At 45.5% G+C, this 25,229-nt stretch overlaps 1 protein-coding gene and 1 long non-coding RNA gene across 4 annotated transcripts in view; one reads left to right on the forward strand and one right to left on the reverse strand.

The window, feature by feature from the left end:
* Nucleotides 1-9,432, reverse strand: part of Map3k1 (mitogen-activated protein kinase kinase kinase 1) — a 63,546-nt gene extending 54,114 nt beyond the window's left edge. The window contains exon 1 of one of the 2 annotated variants that reach the window (XM_087896885.1): nt 9,292-9,432. Coding sequence is in view for 1 of the 2 variants with exons in the window: in XM_085676709.2 (XP_085532835.2) it covers nt 8,180-8,646 (467 nt within the window). In the remaining variant the exon portion in view is untranslated. Of the gene's footprint in view, nt 1-8,179; nt 8,662-9,291 lie in introns of those variants that run through there. The other variant, XM_085676709.2, reaches the window with a different exon arrangement.
* LOC146891596 (uncharacterized) lies at nt 9,346-23,784 on the forward strand. 2 transcript variants are annotated; one of them, XR_015734994.1, is made up of 3 exons: nt 9,357-9,485; nt 18,511-18,589; nt 22,646-23,784. It is a non-coding gene; the product is annotated as an uncharacterized LOC146891596 (long non-coding RNA). The 2 variants fall into 2 exon arrangements; XR_015734993.1 differs by lacking the exon at nt 18,511-18,589 and having other exon boundaries at nt 9,346-9,485.
* Nucleotides 23,785-25,229: the final 1,445 nt, after the last annotated feature.

Consider the following 25,229-nt stretch of genomic DNA (forward strand, 5'->3'; position numbering starts at 1 on the left):
AGGCTACATTCTGAGTTTAAAGCTAACCTGAGCTACATAAGAAGACCCTATGTTAATGCCTGTCACCCCAGAAAGACACAAAACCCGTTTCAAGAATCTGGCTCGATGGGAGAGCCCTTGGTTAGCATGCTAACCCTATATATATATATTATATATATATAAAAGATGAGAATATCCATACCTATTAGCACATCTTTTTCTGTCTGTCCATCCGTTTACTTTTCTCTGCACAGCCTCTGAGCCTGCTAAGCATATTTTACGACTAAGCCACCTCTCCAACCTGTCACATCTTCCTAAAAACTAAGGTCTAATAAAAAAGCACCAACAGAAATCTTGCAGACCAGTAACAGGTAGAGCCAATTAAAATACTTTTAGGAAGGAAAAGAATAGAAACTGAATACTATACTATCACAGAACACATACACAATTAATATTTTGCAAGTAGCTCTAACATTAACCCAAACCCTCCAGTAATTTACATAATTTGGTCAATGCTGAGAAGCTGCAGCTGAGTGCCTGACCCTTGGAAATCTAGGGAAAAGGCCAGGATATACTGGTGGCAACTTAATGCTTATTATTATTTCAGAGAAAGTGCAGGGTTTAAAATGACACAGACCAACAAACACAGAGGTTTTCCCATGCGGAGAATCCACAGCATCCACTTTTATGCCATTCTAAAGTACACTTCATTTACTCACCATCTAGGCTGCAGGGCTGCAGCTCGAGACAACCAAGAGGCTTACCATCTGAAGCATTAAAACGTTTTCTATAAATAGCTGGGAAAATTTCCTTAATACACACTACAAGCTCTGAGATGACCGGAAGACGACAACTTTAAGTAAGAAGCCATACTTCTTATTTATAAATGGACATGATTTTATACCTAGATTCCCACGTTACAGGTCAGAAAGAGCTGATGCTCCACGTCATGACACTGAATGGTGCTATGACTTAACAAACGATGCTGTCTATCCAGGTGGAGCTAACTGTACCAACACCGGGAGGCCCTGCCAAGCCCTCTGCCATAAAGGAACCTGCCTGTTTCTTGCAATGCTCACACTGTGCTCCTTTAAATACCGTGAGGCAGGAACATCAAGACTGCAACACCCCAAATAAGTGTTAGTCTTGCACAAATGCCCCAAGACTCTTGTAAAATCAAATGCCTTCACAAATCCACCTTCCCCCGCCCTGCCCCTTGTGGCTGCCAGGGCCGTCTCCAGTACTAAACCATGTTCTAGGTAAGGACTGCTGGGTTCAGTTACCGCCTGTCTGGTTCCTGTTACACAGCTCCACGGCGCCTGAAATCTCATACGGTGCTTGCCTAGCAAATCTTTTCTTTAATGTGAATGGGAACTTCTACTCATCCCAAAGTGACTTACCAAGATTATAAATCTTAGAAGCCAGTTTTCAAAGACAAAAATCCTGAAAGTGTATCTTAAGTTTGAACAGTGCCCCGAGAAGCTGGTAAAAGAATAGTTCTATCAAGGCACAACACCTGTACGGGTGAACTTATTCCTACGTGTGCATCCTCAACTCCCAGTAAGTACAGAAGAGTCTTAGGCACTGAGCAAATTCCTTCTACCTGAGCGTGATCAGGTAGTACAGCCACTCTGGACCACACTGAGCTGACCTACTTAATGGAGGCTCCAGGCACTGCTAAAGTCCAGGAACTTCCCAGTTAGTTTACCAAGAGCCTGTAAGCCGAGTCTATGCTTTTGCTGCTTGAGCCCCTCTGGGCTATGCCATAAACTTCATCTGACCAGAGGGAGGAACAGAGGATCCACTTGTTTGAACAGCCATGGCGCGCTCTCACTCACGTTCTGTTTCAACACACAGCTGCCAAGCGTTTAGTACATACGTACCTGGCATTTTGCTGGGTGCTCCATTCCTACCCAGCCACAGTCCAGCCCACTCAGGTCACATGGACTTCTGGGGCTAGCAGTCATTCAACAAAGGAGTCAAATTTAAAATCTCAACAATATCAATAGTGACACTACAGACACAAAACCCAGACAGAGCAAGTGGAAAAGCTTCCCTAAGAAAGGGACAATGGACTAAGATTGTCCTCAAGAACTGAGAGAAGAGTGAAGACAGAGGGGACATGAAAAGCACAGGCCCCCAGCAGGAGGCAGTATTTGGACTTTAAGGAAATGAATGAGGAAGCCTAGGGACTGGGGTGAGCCAGGATGGACCTGAGAGGCAGTGAACCAGTCCAAGAGGGACTCCTGAGGGAATGCTATGGATTCATTTGTTCTTTATTCCAATGAAAAGGGTTTGAAAGTTTCTGGACTTAATAGAATTGTTTTTCTGGAGGGTGGAAGCAAAGGTTAGGTTTACATTTAAATGGTCACTCAGGTGTGTATTGTGGAAAGTGGACTGGAAGGGCAAGAGTGGGAAACAGGGTGCCGAAGAGACTGATCTTCAGGTCTATGAGAGATGGTGGATGCCTCAACTAGGGAGGAGGCCACAGGTCAAACTGCCAGGCACCTGAGAGTCAGCAAGGCCGAGGGAGGAGGATTCCTAGGTCCTAAGTCTGCACGCAGTGAGCGGGAGCTGGATAACAGAAAGGGCAGGAAAGAATGGCAGGTTCTGGTACAGTGTGCAGCCAGGGAGGTCAAGGCCAGGAAAACAAACTCCAGAGTTATTCTGAATGGTCAGTGTAAGGAAACAGAAGAGAGAAGGCTCAGGCCACCCTGAGGACTTAAGCCTAAAGTTTCCAAGGAAGAACTGCTAAATTATTTTATACTTACACTTAAGTTATTGAAATAAGCTAATGGTTACAGCTTTGACATTCTATTTGTGGCATTTTCTATGACTGCTCACTAAATACCAGCAACTGCTGCTCTACCCCAAGCAAGGTACAACACATTAAAAACTGATTCTGGGAAAAGGGATGAAGAACAGGGTCCTGATAGGATATTTAGGGTTCAGAATGCTGCACGACCTGTTTAAGATGACTCGATAACACATCAGTTAATGATTACTTGAGCCATCCAGAAAGCCAAGCTCCCACCTGCCGCCTAGTATCTACTCCCTCCTACTCCATACATGCCCTGGACAGACAGGCATACACGTGACATACTCTTTTCACTAACTATAGCACAGTGCATACTGCCCCATGTGGCTCGAGACCTTGAATCTGTCTTCAAGAGGTCCAATGGTCACAGTAAGAATTCCCAGTGGACAGTCATGCACTTTGAATGTGTACTAGCTAGGACTTAAAATTTCTGCTTAGCATTCCATAACATCTCAGTCTATAACATCAAAGTATCCAGCCAATGACCCAAACACTGGCAGTACAGAACTGCCTTCCACACAAACATGCCTGAATCAAGTGGGGTGCACTACCGGACTGCAGGGGAGACAAGGCAGTCGTGGTCATCTTACGCCCTAGAGCACGTTCTGCGGTTCCCTGCATTGTTTTTCTAACTATCCAGAGCTGCTTTTACTAATAATAAGGACTGAGTTTTAAAACCAGTGTTGGCAGATATTGAATTTCCTGCTCCCATACGCTCATTTTAATTTTCTCTTTGAACAGGAAAAAAAAGTTCAAGTCTGTACTAGCAGCTTTGTCGACATCCATCAGAGCAGGCACAGAGTGTAAACCAAGTCTGCGTCTATTTACTCGAGCCGCAACCCAAACCTACAGCACGGCTGCTCTGGGAGAAGGACAGCACAAGAAAGGAGCAAAACCAGCATACCCACTTTTCCCAGCTATTGACTTGCAAGGCTGGGCAGCTACTAACTGGCCTCAGGGAGTTAGGAAGGTGTGGGTGAGGTCCAGTGCGTTGGCTTTAGTCTCTCTGTCTCTGTCTCTCTGCACTTAACGCAGTATGGTGAAACACGCTCGCTCTACGATCCACAAGCTGAAACAGAGGTTCTGCACTGGTGACCTTTCTGTCAACCAGACCACTGTCTTGCAAAGTTCATCGACACTGAATGAATGAAATCTAAGACAGAAATCTAACACTATCCAGCTTTTTTGTCTCCTTTCACTTATGATTTAATGCTGCACGCATCTAGGAAACATTCAACACTAATCATTTATTCTCTTTTCCGAAGTGTTGGGGGAGGCATAAATAGTACTGACTTGTAAAATACTTGTCCTGGGCAAGGCTGGGTTACAGAAATGTGTCATAGCTGTACAAGCAGGGGAGAGTCCAAGCCAGTCCTCTCATGACTCCTACTGAACAACTCCCTTTTTAAAGTTCATCAATTAATTTAATAATTAACTTGAAAACAAAAAATGGAAACAGCAGAAACTAATGAGAGGAATTGGGCAACAGAGGCAGGGTGACTTGGGTTGAATCCTATCTCGTCTCCTAGCTGAGTGATCACGGGGTTTTTATATCTCCAATTAATTTTTACCTCCCCAAACAGCACTCCTCATGCCTGAAAGGGCTGCAGTGGCCTGCATGACCTGCTGCCACACAGAAGGCAAAGAAAGGTGACTACATTAAAGCATGCCTGTCTATCTACAAACCCAGTCACAGGGAAATCCTTACATTCAGCAATCTGCGGAGTATCAGACTACCTTCCCATTCGCGGTGAGTCATTTATTTTAACTCTGGCCCTCACTTCTTTCATGATTAATGTTCTCAAATCATTTCTTAAAGACGACTTTGTTATTTTTAATATTGCACATTCTAGCAATCAAACCCAAGGCCTTGCTCATCACGCTAGGACACGCATTCTACCTCTGAGTTCTGACACAGGGTCCTTTCCCATTCTTAAGCAACTCTAACTTTTAACTAAAGGGACAGGAAGGCCAGGACTGAGGGAGACAAGCAGCCTAAAGGATATACAAGGCACGTGACACAAACAAAGCCCTCCACGGTGAAAAGAGCAGAGGCACGGGGCTCGGGAGCTTCCCAAGCTGTGTTTTCCCAACTTCTTCCATACACATTACCTACCCCTCAGCCCAAGCAAGCACCTGGAGCACAGAATGCAAAGGCGGTACTAATCGGCACTGTGGAACGCCCCTCGCGTTTCCTCAGGATAACCCATTCCCCCTACCTGTCCCTCTCATACCCCTCTTCCTCTGGAACTGGTTATCAGGGTGGAGGACAGTGCAGCAGACTCAGCCTAGGCAAACTGCAGCTGCTTTTTTTTACTCTTGTTGAGAGCAACAGAACACCCCTTTCTCTGCACATTTTGAACTCTTTGGGGCCACAGTTCAGTGACCATTTCCAAAACATGCAACACATCATGCTGGAAGTGCTACAGAAGTGAGTCTAGCTAACAAAATGGAGTCACTGTAGTGTATTGGAAATCATATAGTAAGGAATGCTGGTTAACCAGTCACCCTTGCCAAGATCAGATATGAAGAGAAAACAAAAGCTGGCAACCACTCTCGCTCTGATACTTCTCTTCCAGAATCCTATTTAATAAGGTTAATCTTTTAAAAATACAGTAATTTCCTTCACTGGTCTGAAACAAAACCTGGAGAGAATTCCTGAGTACAAAACCCTAGGAATTCATGCAAGGCTAACTTCTGGGGCTGCCTCTACGATTTTAGAGAATCATCCACTCAAAGTCTGAAGGGACTTATTTTTAGGTTTATCATTAGTGCTCTTATACCTCCCTTCTAGCAAAGGGTCAGTTATATTTTTAGCCTAACAGCTTCTAAAGGAAGTGAAACTGAGGCCTATGAGGAGCCAGGCGGCTTATGAAATGGCTTTAGTTCTAAGCAACGCTAACATTAACAAGCACAGCATATCTTGCTCTTTCACAGGACGGCAAATTGATAGTTTGGTGGAAGCTACAAAAATAGGATGGAGTAATTATATCTGCCAAACTCACAACAGCCTGTTCAATGGAGAGTAACGCTGTAAGTTTTCTTCAAAGGCAGTAAATAGGAAGAAGCCCCTCATTCTGTAGTATAAGGAAAAATCCCCAGCCCTTGGGCGCCACTTACAGGCACAAACTTTCACTGACTTCAGTTACTTCTCTGAAGGAGAGGGGGCAGACAATCTTTGATTTTAATAAATTTCCCATAAATTATTTTTTACAAATGTGTATTTTCTACACTTTGAATTTTTAGACTCAAATTTGGAAACTGGTTTTTAAAAAACAACAGCAAAAATGATGCAATAGGTCTTTAGACACAAAGAAAGGGTCATCAGCCCTTCACTACTACTGAAAATAAACCCGCGAAATAAGAGTACGAAATTTTCCTCTTTAACACATGAGCATGACCTTCCTGAAAAGGGGAACACTGTTCAGCTGGGATTTGATCTGATTGCTGTACAATCATTTCCCCAAGACTTTAAGTGATAAAACAATAAAGCATTGCAACAGGAAACACAAAATACATGGCAATAATTGTGAATACCTCTTCTTTGTGATGTAAGCTTTATACCAGCAAATGAAAAAAAATTTCAACCTAGTACTACAACACGGGGTGGGGGGATATCACTATTATCTAGAAAAGATAGAGAATCAATATTACTGCAAATGAAGCTTTCCCATATTACATGTGAGATGTACCACCAGCATCCTAGCTAACAGTTCTTACTTTGGAGGCTGCCTGTACAATTAATTACAAGCCACTCCTCAAAGAGAGAGAGAGAAAGAGAGAGAGAGAGAGAGAGAGAGAGAGAGAGAGAGAGAGAGAGAGAGAAATGCGAAAATGAATCCCAGATTGCTCGGTCAAGTCAGTTCTACCTGCCTTCACCTTGTCCTTGATTGGTGTCCAGAGGCCACACTGAAGTTCTACAGACATTGTGTAGCTCTGCTTGTTCTTCACTCGGGTCATTATACTGACTACAATGCTTAAGTGTGGCAAGCTGTATTATCACATAGAAAAAAAAATAGGTTCATAAGACTAGAGAAAATTAATTCCTCAAAGTTGGAGTTAGCCTTTTCTTCTTCTTTCACCTCCAGATGATCTATAGTAACAGATGCCACCTAAGATTTATTCTGGTTTTCTAATCCTCACAGGAACAGGAAATCCTAAAGGAAAGTATCTGCTGTGAGAACGTGTACAAGTGCACACGGAGAGCTGCAGCAGGGCCACTACCTCCCTTCTTCCCCACACTGCCAGGGAACAGGCAGGGCTCAGCACACTTTTTACCACTGGGGGCGGGGGTTGGGGAGGGAAACCACCTCCGAGTAATAAATTGACCGTGATTTTAAACAATCCAGGGCACAAAAAAAAGGGTCAAATTACTTTGATAACTAACCGAAACCAAAGATTCCTAACTGTCAGATTCGACACACAAACACTCTCCACTCATAGCAAATGTCAAGAAATCCTACCGGGTCACCGGGCGACTATCACAAAAACATATCTAGCAACTTCACACATTCGTCAAGATTCTGCCTCTGTATAGCTGAATCAGAATTTTTGAAGTTTCATATACTTCAAAGAATTTCCCTTAACAGAAAAATTTCCAGTAGCCAAAAAAGGGCGAGGCCAAAGGGCCGTTGGTGTAAACTATCTTACGCACATCCTACTTCTGGTGCACCGGAAGACCCCTGCAAGCGAAGCCCGCAGCCCCGCACGGTCCCTGTCCCCGCCACGCAGCGGGGCTGAGGGGCGCAGTCCCCACCGCCTTGAAACTGAATGGCTGACACATCCGGTCCTGAATCCTGCAGCACTCCGCCAAATGCGAACTTCAAAGGCGGATTCAAACTCCCAGCACCAGGCGCTGTAGCCTCAGAGGTGCAGGAGGAATTCCCAAGGACACGCAGTGAGGGGAGCCACGAGTCCCCGCAGACCCGGCCGCCCCGCCAGCTCGGAGCGACCGACCGCGTCCATTTGACAGGCGTTCCCCTGCAGTCCCCGGAATCCCCCGGCCGCCGCCCGCGGGCGCGCCGCCCGAACCCGGCCCGGTACCTGGCCGCGGGTGCGCGTCCCCGTGGGGACCGAGGGGCTCTTTCCAGTCACCGCGCGCGGACCTACCGCCGTCACCTTCGCGCTCCGCGTCCCCCACTCCCCGTGCGCCGTGGAGGCTCGGTCCGGCCCGGGGAGCCCCGCATCTCCACGGCTCGCACGCCTGTCACATGTCCGCAAACAATAACAAACTCTCCCGCACGTTCCCGTCCCGTCCCGGGCGCCGCCCGACTTTCAGGGCTCGGGGGCGCGGGGCCCCCACGAGTGGAGCCCCGGAAGCCGTGCTTCGTGCTCGCTTCATTCATTGCCCGCCCGCCCGACCCGGCCCGGCCCGCCGCTCACCCGGAGGGGGCCGCTGCAGCGGGAGGCTCGGTCCCCGCGGGGCTCCGGGCGCCGCTGTCCCGCGCGGCCGCCAGCTCGGCAGGGTGGGCGCCGCCGCAGCGACTCGCCGCTCCGGGGGGCGGCGGCCCCGCCGCGGGCTGGAAGGCGCTCGCTCCGGCCGCCGCCACCGCCGCCGCGTCCGCGGGCTCCGGCGACGGGGAAGTGGATGGACAGGGCGGCGAGGCGGTGAGGAAGAGCGGCGGCTCGGGCAGCTGGTCCAGCTCCACACTCCGCACTTTGCGCAGCTGCCGCCGCCGCCAGTCCGCGCGCTCGCGGCCCACGCTGCCCGTCTCCCGCAGCAGCCCCGCGCCCGCCGTGGACGCGCCGCTTCCCTGGAGAGCTCCGCCGCCGCCGCCTGCCTCGGGGCTCGCCGCCGCGGCGCCCGGGAATCCCGACGACGAGGCGCGATCGCCCGCCGCCGCCGCCATTTTCTCTCGCGGGCTACATTCGCTCGTGCCTGCGGGGGAGGGAGGGGGCGGGGAGAGCGCGGGGGGCGGGCGGAGCGGCCGGCGGGCGGGCGGGCGCGCGCTGGGGCCGAAGGCGCGGGCACGAGCGAGGCCGCGCCGCCTGGCCCGGGAGCGCGGAGCCGGCGGGTGCGCGACGCAGGTGGGAGGGCGGAGGGGCTGCACGGAGGCCGCGCGGGGCGCTGTGTGCCGCGAGCCCGCGGCGGCCAGGTAGTGCGGGGCGGGGTCGCGGCTCGGCGGGAGCTCGCCCACCCTTGTGCAGGCAGTCCCTGGGGATTGAGTCGGTGGCGCTGGCAGGGGACGCGAGCGGGAGGACTCACAGTCGGTCACTGCACGCGCTTCGTAGCGAGCGGGTGGTCCCGTCCGCTCGCACCGATCCGGCCCGCGCCCGACGCGCAGGTGGCGCCCGGGACTGTCGCCGGCCGCCTAAGATAGGCCGTCGTTCAACCGGAGGGACGCGAAAGGCTTCTGTTAGCAAAGCAGACCTCTTGTCCCGCCCTCGTGCCACAAATAACACAACTTAAGATTTCCTGTACTACCTTGTGCACAGCCGAAACCGCTGGTTTGGGACACCCTTCCCCCTCCCACCGGCTACGTAGAGGGACCAACCCGGGTCTCTGCTAGGGGTTACTCCCCAGTCTTGGAACGGCAGGCTCCGACCGAAAGCGGGAGAGCACGTCTGGGGAAGGAGCCAGCGCTGTGCCAGGAAGCGCTGGATCTTGCCATCTTCTACCAGCCTGTCGTCTTCCCCCGCCCGCCACCCTCGATGCTCCCCGCTGCACGTCCGTCTTCCTGGCAGTCAGGTGACAGACCGGGTTCCCGGGTCCCCCACCCCCCGCCGCTCCCAGGTTGTCCTAAGCGGTGTCCTTCGCCTTTCCACTGCCTTTCCAGAGAAGGTGCTGGGGATAAACACACACACACAAAGTGTGTACGTGATAGTGATTTTTTACGGGATAGAGCTGCTATCTCTCTTCTCCCCTTGTTTTCCTCTACTTTGTCTAGAATAGGCAATCTCTCAGAACTCACATCTCTGGATTTATTTTCTGAAGCATTAAGTTATGAGGAGTGGGGGAGGGGTAAGAAGGGTTTCTCTCGGAGAGAAAGGAGAGAGCTCTCCTGCCTTTAGACAAAAGCCTGAGCTATCTATAAAATAATTCATTTAAATTTGAAGTCTCCCCCACCCGCTTGAGTGCATGATGCTAGCTGTAGAGCAAGATGACACAAAAGGGCTTTTTAAAGGGTCCTGACTTTGGCTTACGCTCAATGTTTTCAACAGTACTATAACATCTGGTATACTGTAGTTTTCAGTGGTTACATTAAAAGGTACAAGTTTTGAAAGTTTATATTAGTCTGTTCAAGATCCAGGTCTACATTTAGGCTATAATTATATGCTCTTTTAATGGTAGACAAGCATAACATCCAAACCAAACAGTAGTTATTTCCCAGGTCTTCCTAGATGGCCACACCCACCAAATCCTACATTGAAAAGGATTAGCTTTCCCGGTTTCTACTGAGATCTAAAATAAACTTTAAATTGGCACACTCGTAGTTAGGTACCTGTTACTGAGAAAAGTCAGTGCAGGCCTTTAGCCTCTGTGTAGTGATATTTTGTTTATGTTTTAACAAATATCGTTTGCCTGAAGATCAGAGTGCAGAGCTAAGCCACAAGAGGCCAGGCTGTGGTGGCACACACCTTTAATCCATCTTTGGACCAGTTTTGAAAATTTGGCCCGAGTAGCAAAGTAAAACAGCAGGAAAAGGTCACTTTTACCTCTTTATCTTTTTTTAAAAAAATAAGTTATTTATTTTATTTCATGTGCATTGGTGTTTTGCCTGCATGTATGTATGTCTGAAGGTGTCAGGTGTCCTGGAACTGGAGTTACAGACAGTTGTGAGCTGTCATGTGGATGCTGGGAATTGAACCCAGGTCCTCTGGAAGAGCTGCCCATTCTCTTAACTGCTGAGCCATCTCTTCGGCCCCTTCCTCTTTATTTGTACAGTGGCTGAACTGTGCAAAAATAAGGGGCATCAAATGAAGCCCAATGGATTAATTACAGTTCTCTGACCTCCACACACCACGTAACTCGATAAAGAAATTGAAGTGCTGTTTTCCCCTCCGTTCCTGGTGTTTTGAATCCCATTTCCTTTCATCTTTCATGGACATATTCTGGCTGCCATACGCATCTATGAATGGACTCACAGATTTCCTTCAGAGATAAATAGTGAAGAGACCAGATTGACTAAGGAAGTATTACCCCTACTATATGTTAATTAAAAAAAATCTTCTTTGAAAGCAGTTAAGTGGATAGGTTCCTACCCAACTTTGTGAGTCTTAAGCGTGATCAAGTGTGTCTCCCACCACCACCGCCACCGCCACACACACACAGACTACCCCCACCTCTACCCTGGTCTTTGGAGCTGTTTGGATCCTTCCATGTGTTCCTGCACAGAGGCACGTCAGATGGCAGGCTGCTGCAGGCTCCACATTGCATTAATTTGACTCCATTTCCCCCACTTTTCTCCCAGCTATGGTTTCCAACCTCTTGATTTCCAGTCTCACTTGGACTTAAACTTCGCAGTGATTTCCTGTACACTGACAGTTTCAGTAACTTTTACACCGAACTTTCCAGGTCACCGCTCCCACAGCAGGCTGCCGGGAATGGCCCAAGTCACACTCGAGCTGCCACACCAAGTTCATTTGGAGGATAAACCCGGGGCATTTCCTCATTGCGCGTAAATATCAGGGCATGAAAATGAAAAGCTGTGTATGCTCGCAGACTATTTCCGCTTGTCTGCCATGCGGCTCGTATTTACTCAGCAGCTCTTTTGCACAAGCCAGACTTTTTATTCCTCTCGGGGGGCGGCATTGATTGTTTTCACAGAATAAAACATTTTCATCTGCAAATGTTTTTATTGGTGGGTATCTGTCAAGCTGACTGGCATGTTTTCAGATCCAGGGGTATGTAAACATGCTCACATCAAAGCTCTGCTTGTGAGATCCCCATATGAAGAAGATAGTTCAGAGCAAGAATGAGCGGCCGGAGAGATGGCTCCTGCTAAACAAGGTGCTTGCTGTCCTCCCAGAAGCCCCAAGCTTGGTTCCCAGCACCCAGTTCACAACCGCCTATAACTCCAGCTCCAGGAGACCCGACACCCTCTCTGGCTTTCTTGGGCACCGACACAGACAACATATACACGCGCACGCACGCGCACACATACATACACAAGTTAAAATAAGAGTTTATTTATTTATTTTTTTTAAAGAATGCAACCTTGAGAATAAGATGGAAGCTGGCGTTTTATCATGCTAACAAATATTTATTTGGGATCCTTGCTAGAGACGTGAAGCTAGACCTTGTTTCCTTCATGTTTTTATTCCCCAGACACTATTACCCATGTGATTCCAGATGATTTAAGTTATGTATGGGCACTGTAGGTGAGATTACAGTAGCAAATCTCCTAATGAGTGTCCACACGATAGTGCACACACTAGCTGCTCCTGGTGCGGTGGTGTGCCACGCAGCACGCTGAGGGAAATGACAGCTCAGTGGAGACTCATGGCCCGTGCTAGAAGTGTCCTTGCACACTTCTGCTCACAGTAGGTGAGATGCAGGGCCCGTGAAAACACAGTGAAGTTGTCGAACCTGACTACACCTATTACAAACGCTCTTGTGAAATTTAATGAGATGTCATTCAATTGATTATTATTAGAGCGATAAAATATGAGTGTGAAGGGAAAATGAAAACTGTCGATGAAAATGGAACTAATAAGTGCTTCAAAGAGCAAATGTGGGCAAGGCATGGAAGACGTCTGTCAAATCAATCGTGGTTATGATTGTCATAAAATATGGGGAAGAAAATATTCCCATTTAGAAGAATTTACTTTGCAAGTATCTATGCATACCAGCATCCTTCCGAGGTAATGTATGAATCAACAGTAAATGCATTCTGGAGGCTCCTGCCCGGACAGAATATTTTCTATAAATACAAAATTGAACTGTGTGTGCAACTTTCGGTTTGATACGACTGGTGTCTTATTTCTATGGCTGTGAAGAGACACTATGAGTACGGTGACTTTTATAAAGGAAAACATTTAATTGAGGTGGTGGCTCACAGTTTCAGAGATTTAATCCATTATCATCACGGCAGGGAGCATGGCAGCATGCAGGCAGACGTGGGGCTGGAGGAACTGCTGAGAGTCCTACATCTTGCAGGCAACAGGAAGAGGTGTGATACCACTGGGCAGTATCTTGAGCACATATGAGACCTCAACGCCCCGCCCCACAATGACACACTTCCTCCAAGAAGACCACACCTACTCTAAGAAGTCCACACCTCCTAATAGTGGCCCTCCCTGTGAGATTATGTGAACCAATTACATTCAAAGCACTTTGGCGTGACAAAGCACCAGAGATGGTTGTATTTAGTGGCATATGTGCGGGTTTTCGATTGACAGGGCTGATAGAGGAGTAAAGTCATACATAATTTTAGAACTTTTAGGATGAAAATTGTTTAGCTTTCTGAGGCAGAGTTTTGCTATAGAGCCATGGTTGATCTCTAACTCACTACTACGTAGCCAGGATATTCTCAAACTTGGGGCAATCTTCTTTCCGCCTCCCTAGTGCTTAGAGGCATTACATGTGCATCCCACCCTGCCCAGTTTTATGTAATGATGCTGAAGATTGATTTTTTAAAAATTCTAATTACATTTCACATAACTTATGTTAAATCCATTAAAATAATTCAATGAAGTATTGGTCTTATTTTTAAATTTAACGTAAATGAATTTTATTATATTATTTTTAAAAGGCAAAAATAAGTTTAAAATGCAAAGTTCATGGATAGTAACAATTTGAATAATAATTATTTAAATGAGCTTGTACTAAAACTTCTTGAAAGTCGAATGCTATTAAATATTTTATTAGAATATAACTGTAATTCCACCAATTCATAGTAACATAGTTAACAATGTATAGAATAGCAACAAGCTTCATGTTTTAATTGCACAAATATAGATTTATGTATATATGTCTCAATATTAAAAATGATCTTTAGTGTCTTTTAAAAGATTTATTTGTATTTTATGTGTATGGGTGTTTTGACTGTGTGTATATGCACCCTATGTGTGCAATGCTTGTGGAAACCAGAAGAGGGTAGTAGATCTCCGAGAACTGGAGTTATAGATGGTTGTAGGCTGCCTTGTGGCAGGTACAGGGAATTGAGTCCAAGTCTCCTGTAGGAACCCCTCATGCCCCCATCCCCCTGTCATCTCTCCAACTCCATTCTTTAGCATTTCTGTAGAGATGTGAATATTGCTGATGTGTGACTAGTTTGGGAACTCACTGAATGGGCTGCAGAGAGAAGCAAGAGTTCAGATCCTCAGGTGACTAGGATGTCCCATGCTGTTATTCCAGAATCTGCCAGGTTTTTGCTATTTTAAGAGATGGATTTGGCAAGTTAATAGATTATTCATTTATTTTCCTACTAAACACTACAACCAGTGACCCCCCCCACCACCTGATAGATTACAGCTGATGTTCTTCAGCATCAGCGGCAGATCATCTGCGAGCCTTGGTTTCTTCAAGCCGTAGGCAAGCATGTGAAGGAACATTTCCCTGGGGGCTTATGGGGGAATATGCTTAGGGTGCTAGGTTATGCTGAGCCACCACCATGTGACAGCACCAAATGACCAGGTGGCCTTTAATAAATTTGCTTTTCCAAATTTACCACACACAGCACCCTCTAGAGCAGGTCAAGTGTAGAATTCCCCGGGGTCTGAGGGAGGCACTGCTGGGCACCTGCTAAGGGCGGACACGCTTCTAGGTTCTTGGAGGAGAGAAAATGAGATCGTGCTTGTTGCCTGGGGCAACTTACAAAATCTCCTTGTTTTAGGGCCACTGTGTACAGGTACATGCTTCCAGCTGTTATTGGCCATAACTGGGAGGCCTTTCCTCTTCCCCACCGCCACTCACCTCTCCAGGGTTTCTAGCTAGTAGAAACTCAACAAATAGGCGCTGATTTAGGTGGTTACAAAACATTGTCTAAAAGTTCTTAGGATATGCCTTTCGGCTCCACCCCCACCCCCAGTCCCAGACAAACATGAAATTTCCTTGTAATATTGCTTCATTTGCAAATTTGTGAATTCAGTTTAGAAAAAAGTCAGGATTTGTTTATATATAATCTAATTGTCTTTTCTCTGTGTGTGACACATCCATGTGGGGCGTGGGCATGTATCTGTGGACACGCGGGCATGCGTCTGTGGACACGCGGGCATGCATCTGTGAACATGCGGGCGTGTGTCTGTGAGCACGTGTGCAGGTGTGTGTGATAGACCAGAAGTGAATATTAGTTGTCTTCCTCTACTGCTTCCCATCTTATTTATCGAGACAGGGTCACTGAACCTGGTGGTTATTGATCCGGCTAGCCTGGCTGGCCAGTGAGCTCCAGGGATCTCTTGCCTCCACCCCCACCCTCACCCTCCCAGCGCAGGAGTTACAGCCATGCCTGACTTGTACTTGGGTGCCTGGGATCACCTACTTTGCCTGGGCCTTCCTACTTTGCATAACAAGCATTTAACTGACTGCGCAATCTCCCCAGTCCTCCTAATGGTCTCTTTTGAGGATAACTGGTGGCAGAGAAGGAGCGGAAAGTTTTGCAGTGAGACCCTGGGCAAGCTTAAGTAAGATAAAGGGGGGTGAACTCAGGCCTTAAAGCTGTGTGTGCTTCTGGAGTCGCTGGGACTGTTGGTGAAGGAGGCAGGAGGAGAATGCCACCCATATCCGTGAAATTCATTCCGCACAACGCAGATGGGAGAGAAGCCTCTGGGGCCAGGAGCTGGTGGCCCCTGCCTCTCAGTGAGGTCAAGGGGAGTTACCACAGGAAGTAGGGCCTTGAAAAGTGGCTTGGGCTTCAGGTGGTACTGAGGTTCATAAAGGCAGAAGACAGTGGGCATATGGAATAGAAACCTAGGGGGAAAAATGTCTCTATAACACAAACACATTTCAAAGGATAGAGGAAGAAGATTCTAAAAGTTTCTAGAGAGCAGGTGATAAATATTACTAAAGATAATTACAAATGTTTATTGAGTACTTACTGCCAGAGCAGTGGTAAGCACATCATATTATTAACGTTTAATCTACATAATAACCCTATGACGTAGGTATTGCAATCACGTCCATTTGACAGACGTAGGTGAAACACAGAGAGGGTTAATAACTCAGCCAAGGATATTCAGCTAGCAACTAGAAGACGTAAGATTTGAACTTGGACAGCCTGTTTTCACATTCTTTTAACCTCAGAGTTGCTTTGATGTCCTTTCTGAAGTTGGTCGCTATTTTTCTCTTAATAGACATAAGCACATTCATAAGACCTTTCAAAGGCCTTGTCTTGGTCTAGATATAATTCCTTAGTGGCTCCTTAAACCGCTCAAGTAAAAGTTATACCAAGAGGCTCTTTACCAAAAAACCTTTTGAATGGGGAACAGGATACTACACTTTATGTTTTGTTTTGTTCTTAACCGAAATTCAAAGTTGAATCAAACCTCCTTTTTGAAAAACAAAACTCTGACCGAACATAAACTTCAAAGAAAAAAACTTCCAAATTACTATGGATCTTAAATTTCCTTCTAAAAAGAAATAGAAGATATTATCTCAGCATTAATGGTCTATGAGAAAGTATGGTAGAGACAGCTGCTCATAAAATTCTCTTTCCGTCCATGATCAGGCACAACTAGGAAGCAATTAATTGCCTTGACAGGGCCTGTGTATCCCAGAATGCCTTGCAGCTAAGTATGTGAGCTGTGGGTTAGAGAAAGGGCACATCTGGATGCAGATGATGACAGTGGCTCGGCTATTGCAGAGTCACAGAACAAAAGGATCCCTGAATGTAGAGGTGGAGGATAGTTCCCTAGACAGCTTTAATTTATTCCCAGGAATAAGGCTATTGTCTTGAGTCATTACTTGAATATATGGATCTCCTTGATATGGTAATCTTCCTGAGGTAATGCAATATAATTTTCCAAAGAAAAATCTCACGTGTTATGAGACTTACAGCGTTTCGCGGCAGAAGGAGCATGACACAGTGACAAGCGGGCTGTGGTACCTGTCAGCACTGTGTCTGCACCAGCTTTCCCATGACAAGCAGTGACCGTACATATCAACGAGATACATGCGTGCCACCCACTGATATGGGAGCTAGCAGTCACTATGGGGGGCCACCACTCTGGTGCACACAAAGCTGATTCCATGGCAGCGCCTGCATCTCTCTGAACCCTAAGGTTTGCTTTGCTGACTGCATGGCAAACCGGAAGTGGCCTCATACTCTAGGCAGTCCTCAGCTAGAGACAGAAATTGTGGGAATGCCTTGGAGATGCTGGTACAACGGATGAGATCCTAGAGTGCATACGTCTTCCTAATTCCAAGTCTACAGCTATTACTCAGGTAGCTTGAACCTGGCTATCTTGGGAATATATACACAGCAGAAATGGGCAGGCCCTGCAAATCAGGGCTTTGCCACTCTCTCAGAGCTAGCTGTTAAATATTGACCAGTGTGTGCTAGTTCTGTTACCCTGTGGGTAAGATAATTCAGGGGTGTGTTCCACAGATCTCTCTCTGTCTTTCTCTCTCTGTGTATAATTTTTATTATATATATATATATATATATATATAGCATATAATATATATAATAAATAACAAATTTATAATATATATAACATATAAAAATATGTATAATTTTTTTTTTTTTACCCAAACAGGATTAAGCTCCAACCACCCACAGTGACCAGCTTGGAAGCTTGGAAAGGCAGCTTTCCTTGGTTCTCTTTTCTTCTCCCAATTCTCCACTCCCCTGTCAGAGTTTCTGTCACTCTCCAAGAAGCCTGCATCACCGTCTGCATTTGGTAGATCTCAAAGCAGGAGAGGAGAGAGCAATTAGAAAAGTCGAAGTCATTACCAAAAATAAATAAATAAATAAATAAATAAATAATTAAAAAAAAGCATAAGCAAAGCCCTCTACAAACGCTAGATTTTCCCAATGACCAAACAGACGACCAATTGCCACTACAGTATAATAGCCAGTTAACCAGACATCAAAATGTACATTTACATCTCAGGTGTTCTAAATATGGGAATTGCCTCCAAAGGCTTCTAATTTTCATTATTTCAACTAGTTTTGTGATTGTTAAAACAAAAGTATCTGCCCCATCCAAGCAGATGACATTAACTCCAGAACAACGCTCTCCAGCAAGATGCCAATCTCCATGTGTCGTTTGGTGGAGCGTGAGGCTTCTAAAATTCTAAAAGTTTTAAGATCTCTGGTGTGCTTTGCTTTTTGATCCTGGTCTGTGTCAACAACTCTTGGTTTGATATTTGTTTTAGATACTGTGTTGATCTTATATTTTGTCATGTTTGTAAAGTGACATATGCCGGAATCTCAGTGTTGCAGTAAAAGCGACAGATTCCTTAGAAAGCCCTACCCCAAACCTATCATTGCAAAGGTACTCACAAAGATAGAGCTTGGCGGGATGGCTTTTCTATAAAATGTGATCCCTTATGTGACTTGTGTGGTAACCTTGGTGTATTTAATAGTAAATGATTACCACGATTATTTGGGTCTTTACAGTATTATATGTTAAAGGCATGGTCCCCAGCCTGTCTGTACTTCTCCTGGGGGAGGGATCCTTTAAGAGGTAGGTAACTCCATCAGAAGGAAGTTTGGTTATTGGGGGAATATTGGGGAATATTGTCCTTGTAGGGGGTATTAGGGTTCTTGTTCCCTTTCTGTCTTTGCTTTCTGGCACTGTAAAGTGAACAGGCCTCCTTTGCCACATAGGTGCCAAGGGCCAGAAGTGATGACATAGTAACCATGAGCAGAAACCTCTGGAAATCCAAGCGGAAACAAACCTTCTCAGGTACTAACCTAAGTAGCTTGGGTATTTCGTCACAGCAGGGGGAAGGTGGCCAATACCAGGTCTTACCAGCTACCAGCAGTGAAGATGAAGAAACACTGATAATCAGCTGGAAAAACCCACAGCAAGACTCAGCACATAGCAGCCGGGGCCACCAGGGTGGTGTTGGATCTGTTCTCACGACACTTTCCAGAGTGTAGGTACTGAGTTAGAGGTGTACATTCCTTGCAGCTGTCATTTTAGGGAAGCGTATCCAACATGGACAACAGGCCAAATTTTAATTACAGAGTCACGACTTGCTCATCCTAGCTGAATCTTTTAGGGGCCAGAAGCAGGAGGAGAAGACATCTGGTCCCCCTATTTCCCTGCTATCTTCACTCTTGAAAATCAGAAAAGAGGGCTTTCATCCAAGAACCAAAAGAAGCAACAAAGTTTTCCAGAGCGTTCATCAGAAGAAAAATGACTAATTTGATTTGATTTTGAGACATAGTCTCATGTAACCCAGACTGGTCCCAAACTTGATATGTAGCCAAAGCTGACCTTGACTTCTTAATCTGTCTGGGATGGCAGGAGTGAGTCACTACATTCAGCTTTCTCTTTCTTTAAGTTTGTTTTTTTTTAGAATTACATTTAATATGTGTGAGTGTGTGTGCATGTGCACGCGTGTGTATGCATGTATGTATGCCTGAGTGCCTATGTGACACTGTGTGTGTGCAGGTAAGAGGACAACATGCAGGATTCAGTTCTCTCCTTCCACCAAGTGTGTTCCAAGGATTGAGTTGAAGTGATCACACTTTGCCGGCAAACTCCATTACCTATTGAACATATAGCTAGTCCTACACCCAGTTTTTTAGAACAATTATTTGTTTGTGTGTATGTAAGTTTGTGGAGGACTTACATGTGTGTATGCAAGTCCATGAACACACGAGACCAGAGGAAGGTAACTTGTGTCCTGCCATTGCCTTCTACTTATTCATGAGACAAGGTCTCTTGCTGAACCTAGAGTTAGGCTGGTGACCAGTAAGACCTCACAATCCTCCTGTCTCAGCTCCCTTACCCCAGCATGGGAGTTAGAGTTGCCTGGATGACCACACCCAGATTTTATGTGGGTTCTAGGGACTTGAATTTGGGTCCTTGTGCATATACAGCAAGTGTTCTTACCCATTGAGTCATCTCCACAGCCCCTTCTCTGATGGTTTTAGAAACAAGGTCTTACTCTGGAACCTGGTGGGCTGCCCGGGAGCTCATAGGGGTCCTCTGACCTCAGTCAGCTGCGTGCTGGGATCACAGGTGTGGACCACCATACCTGAACAAAAGAAATAATTCCAAGATGGACGGTAAACCAGACACTGAAATAGTGACTCTAAAGAGCAAGTTCTCTCTGCAGAGTCCTCTTCCCGCTTCACAAACACCTCTTGGCACTCAGGAATACAGCTGTTGTATTAGAGGATGTAGTGAGCAGAAGATGTACTGGGCTGTGCTGTAATAGAATATGACACGGTATCTTACTGGGGAACTCCGTGTCCAATGGAGAGAACTTCCCTCAGTGAATAAAGTGGAAAGTGATCAAGGAAGGCACCCAAAGGCATGCATCGGGCCTTCACGTGCATGTGTACCCACGTGTACATGCACCTCACACACATGTCCACACACATAGAAACATCTACACCTCCCGCCCCCCCCCCCCCCACACACGTAGTAAGGAGCTGTGGGCAGGCCTGCTTTTCGTCCTGCCCGGCTCCTGCTCAGCTAGCTTAGCCCTGGAAATAACAACACACAAATTGTTTTCATTTAAACACTGCCTGTCCCATTATCTCTAGAGAGTTAGTTACTGGCTAACTCTCACATCTTGATTAACCCATTTCTAATAATCTGTGTAGCACCACGAGGTGGTGGCTTACCGGAAAAGATTCAGCATGTCTGACCTGGTGGCTGGCTCCATGGTGTCTGCCTCATTGCCCTCTTCCCAGCATTCTGTTCTGTTTACTCCACCTACCTAATTTTCTGTCCTATCAAAGGGCAAAGACAGTCTCTTTATTAACCAATGAAAATAACACATAGACAGAAGAAAGCCCACCTACATCATTTCCCCTTTTTCTATTTAAAAAAAAGAAAGGCTTTCACTTTAACATAGTAAAATTACATATAACAAAACAGCTATCAAAACACATGTACATATAGCAAAATTGACCTAAAATCCATACCACTATAAATTATTCATATCTAAATCATATCCCCCTTTAAATGTAAAAGAACATTTATAAGCAATATTTGGGAATATGGACGCAGTTATTTCTCTCCAAACTTCTTCCTGCTGTATAGGGGCGCTGTTAATCAGGTCTTTCATGGTATAAACTGTGTGCTAGATTCATCTCAGTCGGCAGTTGAGCAAAGTAATTTCTTGAGGGTGTTCATAGCAACCTTTCAGGAGGGCGTGGTCTATCATACCATATTGGGATAGAAGCAATCCACAGGGTCTCATCCCCTGTGAAAACAAAAGAAGAACCTCCTTTCCAAAGTATCATATCCTTAGATCCAAATTCTGAAGTCAAGGTACCTCAACTACTGACAAATACACGGTATCCAGAAATGGATAAGCAGAACTGTTAAATCTTACCAAGACAGGGTAAGATGGTTTTGAAAAATCTCTTGCCTGTTAAAATCTGGAAATGGATAAAATCCAGAAATGAATAAACAGAACTGTTAAATATTGCCAAGACAGGGTAAGATGGTTTTGAAAAATCTCTTGCATGTTAAAAATAATCTGTCAGTTATTCTAGGCCTTAGTCAAAGTTGGTTGCTTCAACGCTGCAAACAGGTCTTTGGTGATTGCCCAGGTAGCCAGTTGTCTCTGTGATTTGTTGCATGCTTTGGAAGTTCTTTGATTGCACTTCCTAATTACTCAGGTAACATTATTTCCCTTCTTGGATCTTCTTTGGGGTTGAAGACTAGATAAATGTAGCTACTTTCCTCTCATGACTTGGCCAAGTTATTTATTATACAAGACTTAAGCTAGTTAGAATAAGATATTTGTACTTGTTGTATATAATTTTGTAGGTTTGTACTTACTGTATATAATTTCTTCGTAGGCTTAGAACTCTCTTACTTAAACAAAAGGGGGAGATGCTGCGGGAGTACCTTCTGCTCCTTCAGCCAATAGCCGCTGAAATACCGGCCCACTGGGGCGTGGTATATTTCTCTTTAAAAAGAGCGGCAAGCCTCGAGTCGGCTTCTTGGTTCCGGCTCTTGGTTCCGGCTCCTGCTCCAGCGACTAGGCTCCTTTCCTGACGGTTTGTGTGTATGTAAGTTTTACCCCCCAAAAATAAATACCCCTTTAAAACCTAACTGGTGTGGGATTGATTCGCCATTACATACACACACACACACACACACACACACACACACACAGAGAGAGAGAGAGAGAGAGAGAGAGAGAGAGAGAGAGAGAGATACATAAAAAAAGGCATACAAACAAACAACCCTAAACATCAGACCAAACAGAGGACTCTTAGAGATTTCTTTCTTTCTTCTTTTTCCTTCTTTATATTTCTTTTTGTTTTGTTCTCCAAGATAGGCTTTATCTGTGTAGCCTTGGCTGTCCTGGAACTCACTCTGTAGATCAGGCTGCTCTTGGACTCACAAAGATCTATCTTCTTCTGCATTGCACTTAAACTGGAAAAGATTCAGGTTTTATTTATTGTTTTATTGTTCAAGGATAAAAGGTGCATAGAAATATCACTAGGAATGAAAACTTGCTGAAATATAAGAACAACTCTCAGTTTTTAAAGATAATTCATTAATTATTATTTTTACATGTGTGTGTGTGTGTTTGTATGAGTTTATGTGTGCCGCTGCATGCAGGAGCCTGTGGAGGCCAGAAGAGGGCATTAGATACCCTGAGAAGGTGGTTGTGAGCAGCCGTGTAGATCCTGGGAACCAAACCTTGGTCCTCTGCAAGAGCACTGAGTGCCTTTACCTGCTGAGCCATCTCTCCAGTCCCTTCTCAGATGGGTTTTTAAAACTATCATCTTTTTCTAAAGTAATTTTTCTCTCCCGTAGATTATCAATCAGCTGGTTCTTGTGCTCCTTCTGAATGATGACAGAGGATCCCCAGGACATCTACACTTTTGATCCTGCAACTTCTCTGCAGTCCCCTGGACAGATGAGAGTTCGTTGGTGTGGTTTTAGGCATAGCCCCACTTCCTCCAGTCACCTGTCAGTCACCCTGACCTGAGGAAAGGGAAGGCCTCAGGTGGTCTGGCTACTCCCGTCTGGACAGACTCCTGGCGACCAAGCAGCTGTCTAGAGCAGCCGTTTCTACCTCAGCTGCCTTAGGCCCCTTCACTTGTGTTTCTGCTTTCTTCCTTGGATGCTGTTTTCATTTGATTTGAAGGAGCTTGGTCTTAATCATAACTTTTCCTGGGTCCCGAAACAAGGATGATGATGATGATGATGATGATGTTAGCTTCGGGATGGAGCTGTCTAGGCCATTCTTTGTGAGAATCCATGGCATCCTCAGTGGAAGCCCAGCATTGCCCTTCCCTGGGAGTCTCTGTTGGACTTGGTACTGGCATTTCCCACATCTATGTGGAAGCCTGGGCCACTCTGTATGGTAATACTGGCGTCCTACAGACAATTTTAATCCTTTTTTAGGATTGTTGTGATTTTTAATATTCTCTTCATTTTTTTTTTTTTACTTCTGCGATTTGTCAAAAATGTAGATTGCTTCAAAGAGAGGACTAAATAATCTAGAGAACAAGACGAAGGTGTCATAATTATTGGTGGAAAGACTAAGGGGCAACCTCTCCTGGCTGAGGAAGCTTTATTAAAGGGGCTGCTGTGAATGGCAATTTTGCAAAGCAGCTTCTTTTTTTTGTTTTGCTTGTTTGTTTTTTGAGATGTGGTTTCTCGAAAAACTATCTGGGCTGTCCTGGAACTCTTTCTGTAGACCAGGCTTGCCTCAAACTCCCATCACCTCCTGGTAACATTCTGACAAATGATGTGATACTTGTATTCATATATTTTCTTTGCTTTGTAAACTGAATACTTCACGTTCATCTTTTTAGCAAACCAGTTTCAGAAATTCAGTCCTTCCTTCCTCTACAACAGGGATTTCAACCTTCCTAACGCCGCAACCCTATAATACAGTTCCTCATATTGTGGTGATCCCCCCACCAATAAAATTATTTTTGTTGCTACTTCATAACTGTCATTTTGCTACTGTTATGAATGTAATGTAAATATCTGTGTTTTCTGATGGTCTTAGGCGACCCCTGGGAAAGGGGTCGCAGCCCACAGGTTGAGAACCAGTGCTCTAAAGGTACTTGCATGCTTATGTAAGAAAGGAATTGGACAATGGTGTCAAGAAAACGCTTTGCTTTCTGAAGGCCTTGACACTGAACTTTGGATTAACATGGACAGCGTCAGCAAAGGATGCAATTCCAGGGGTTGTGAATATCTGTAAACAGAGAGTGTCTTACTTATACTTCACGTTCAGTGCTAAAGTCTGCTGTTTGCCTCCAGCAGGATTCACGCAAGTCCATTGGAGAGGGAAGAAGGGAGGTATTCAAACCTGAATGGTGCAGGAACAAAGTGAGCTCAAGACAATGCGTCTCATCCTGGGTGAGCAGTCACAGGAGAGATTTGTCACTGCGCATCAATGTTTAACTTTAGAGAAGTCTGTGGGTCAAAGCCACACCCCTTTCTGAATCACTTTCCTTCCCCAATTAAAATGTCACCAAACTCAAAATGGTAGAAGAGTCCCCAGGATGGCGCTTGAAGCATAGTCAGGTCCAGTTTGTTTACGTACAGGGTGGAGTGAAGAGACTTTGTACTGCTATTCCGCTTTTGACCTCTCCTCTTATATGCACGTGGCTGAGTTAGAAATAATATCATAAAATAGTCACTTTAGCAAATGAGTTGAAGGACCAATCAGTCCAACCCAAGTCTCATTTTACTTGAAAAACAATGAACCAACTTGAGTGAACTTGAAAACCTGTCCCAAGCATCCATGTCCAACGGTCTTTTGCTGGCAACCATGAGCAGATTACTTAACCCATCGTCCGTGCACTGACTTCCCCATGTATAAAATATACGACTGAAGGGTTATAGTGGCTCCTGCCTATGGAGTCAATGTGGGGGTGAGTGACTGAAGCACACAAGCCACACGGAAGACACTGCAAGTGTGCACCGTTAGTTACACTTCTCTATGGAGCCATGCCTACAGCTCTTATGACGTAACTTTAGAAACAACAGGTTGGCATTTTTTTTTAACTCCTTAGTTCTCAACATCAAAGTCTGCACTTTCTCCAAAGACACTCCATCACCTTAGATCGTTTACAGAGACTCTGCTATATCTCTGTCTAGGTGGGGCCAGGGGATCTTCATATAGTAGAGTCGAAACAATATGGACATTAGTAGTATAGAAATTACAGCCCTGTATAAATCAAGGGCTCCGTTCCCAGCTCCATACTTTGAAAAAGCAGAGTCTATAGCATTGATTCTCAACCGTCCTAAAGCTGTGACCCTTTAATACAGTTCCTCATGCTGTGGTGACCCCCAATCACAAAATTATTTTCATTGCTACTTCATAACTATAATTTTGCTTTTGTCGTGAATTGTAATGTAATATCTGTGTTTTTCA

This window comes from Myodes glareolus, chromosome 15 (genome assembly GCF_982192425.1).
Source record: "Myodes glareolus chromosome 15, mMyoGla1.1, whole genome shotgun sequence".
Classification (NCBI taxonomy): domain Eukaryota; kingdom Metazoa; phylum Chordata; class Mammalia; order Rodentia; family Cricetidae; genus Myodes; species Myodes glareolus.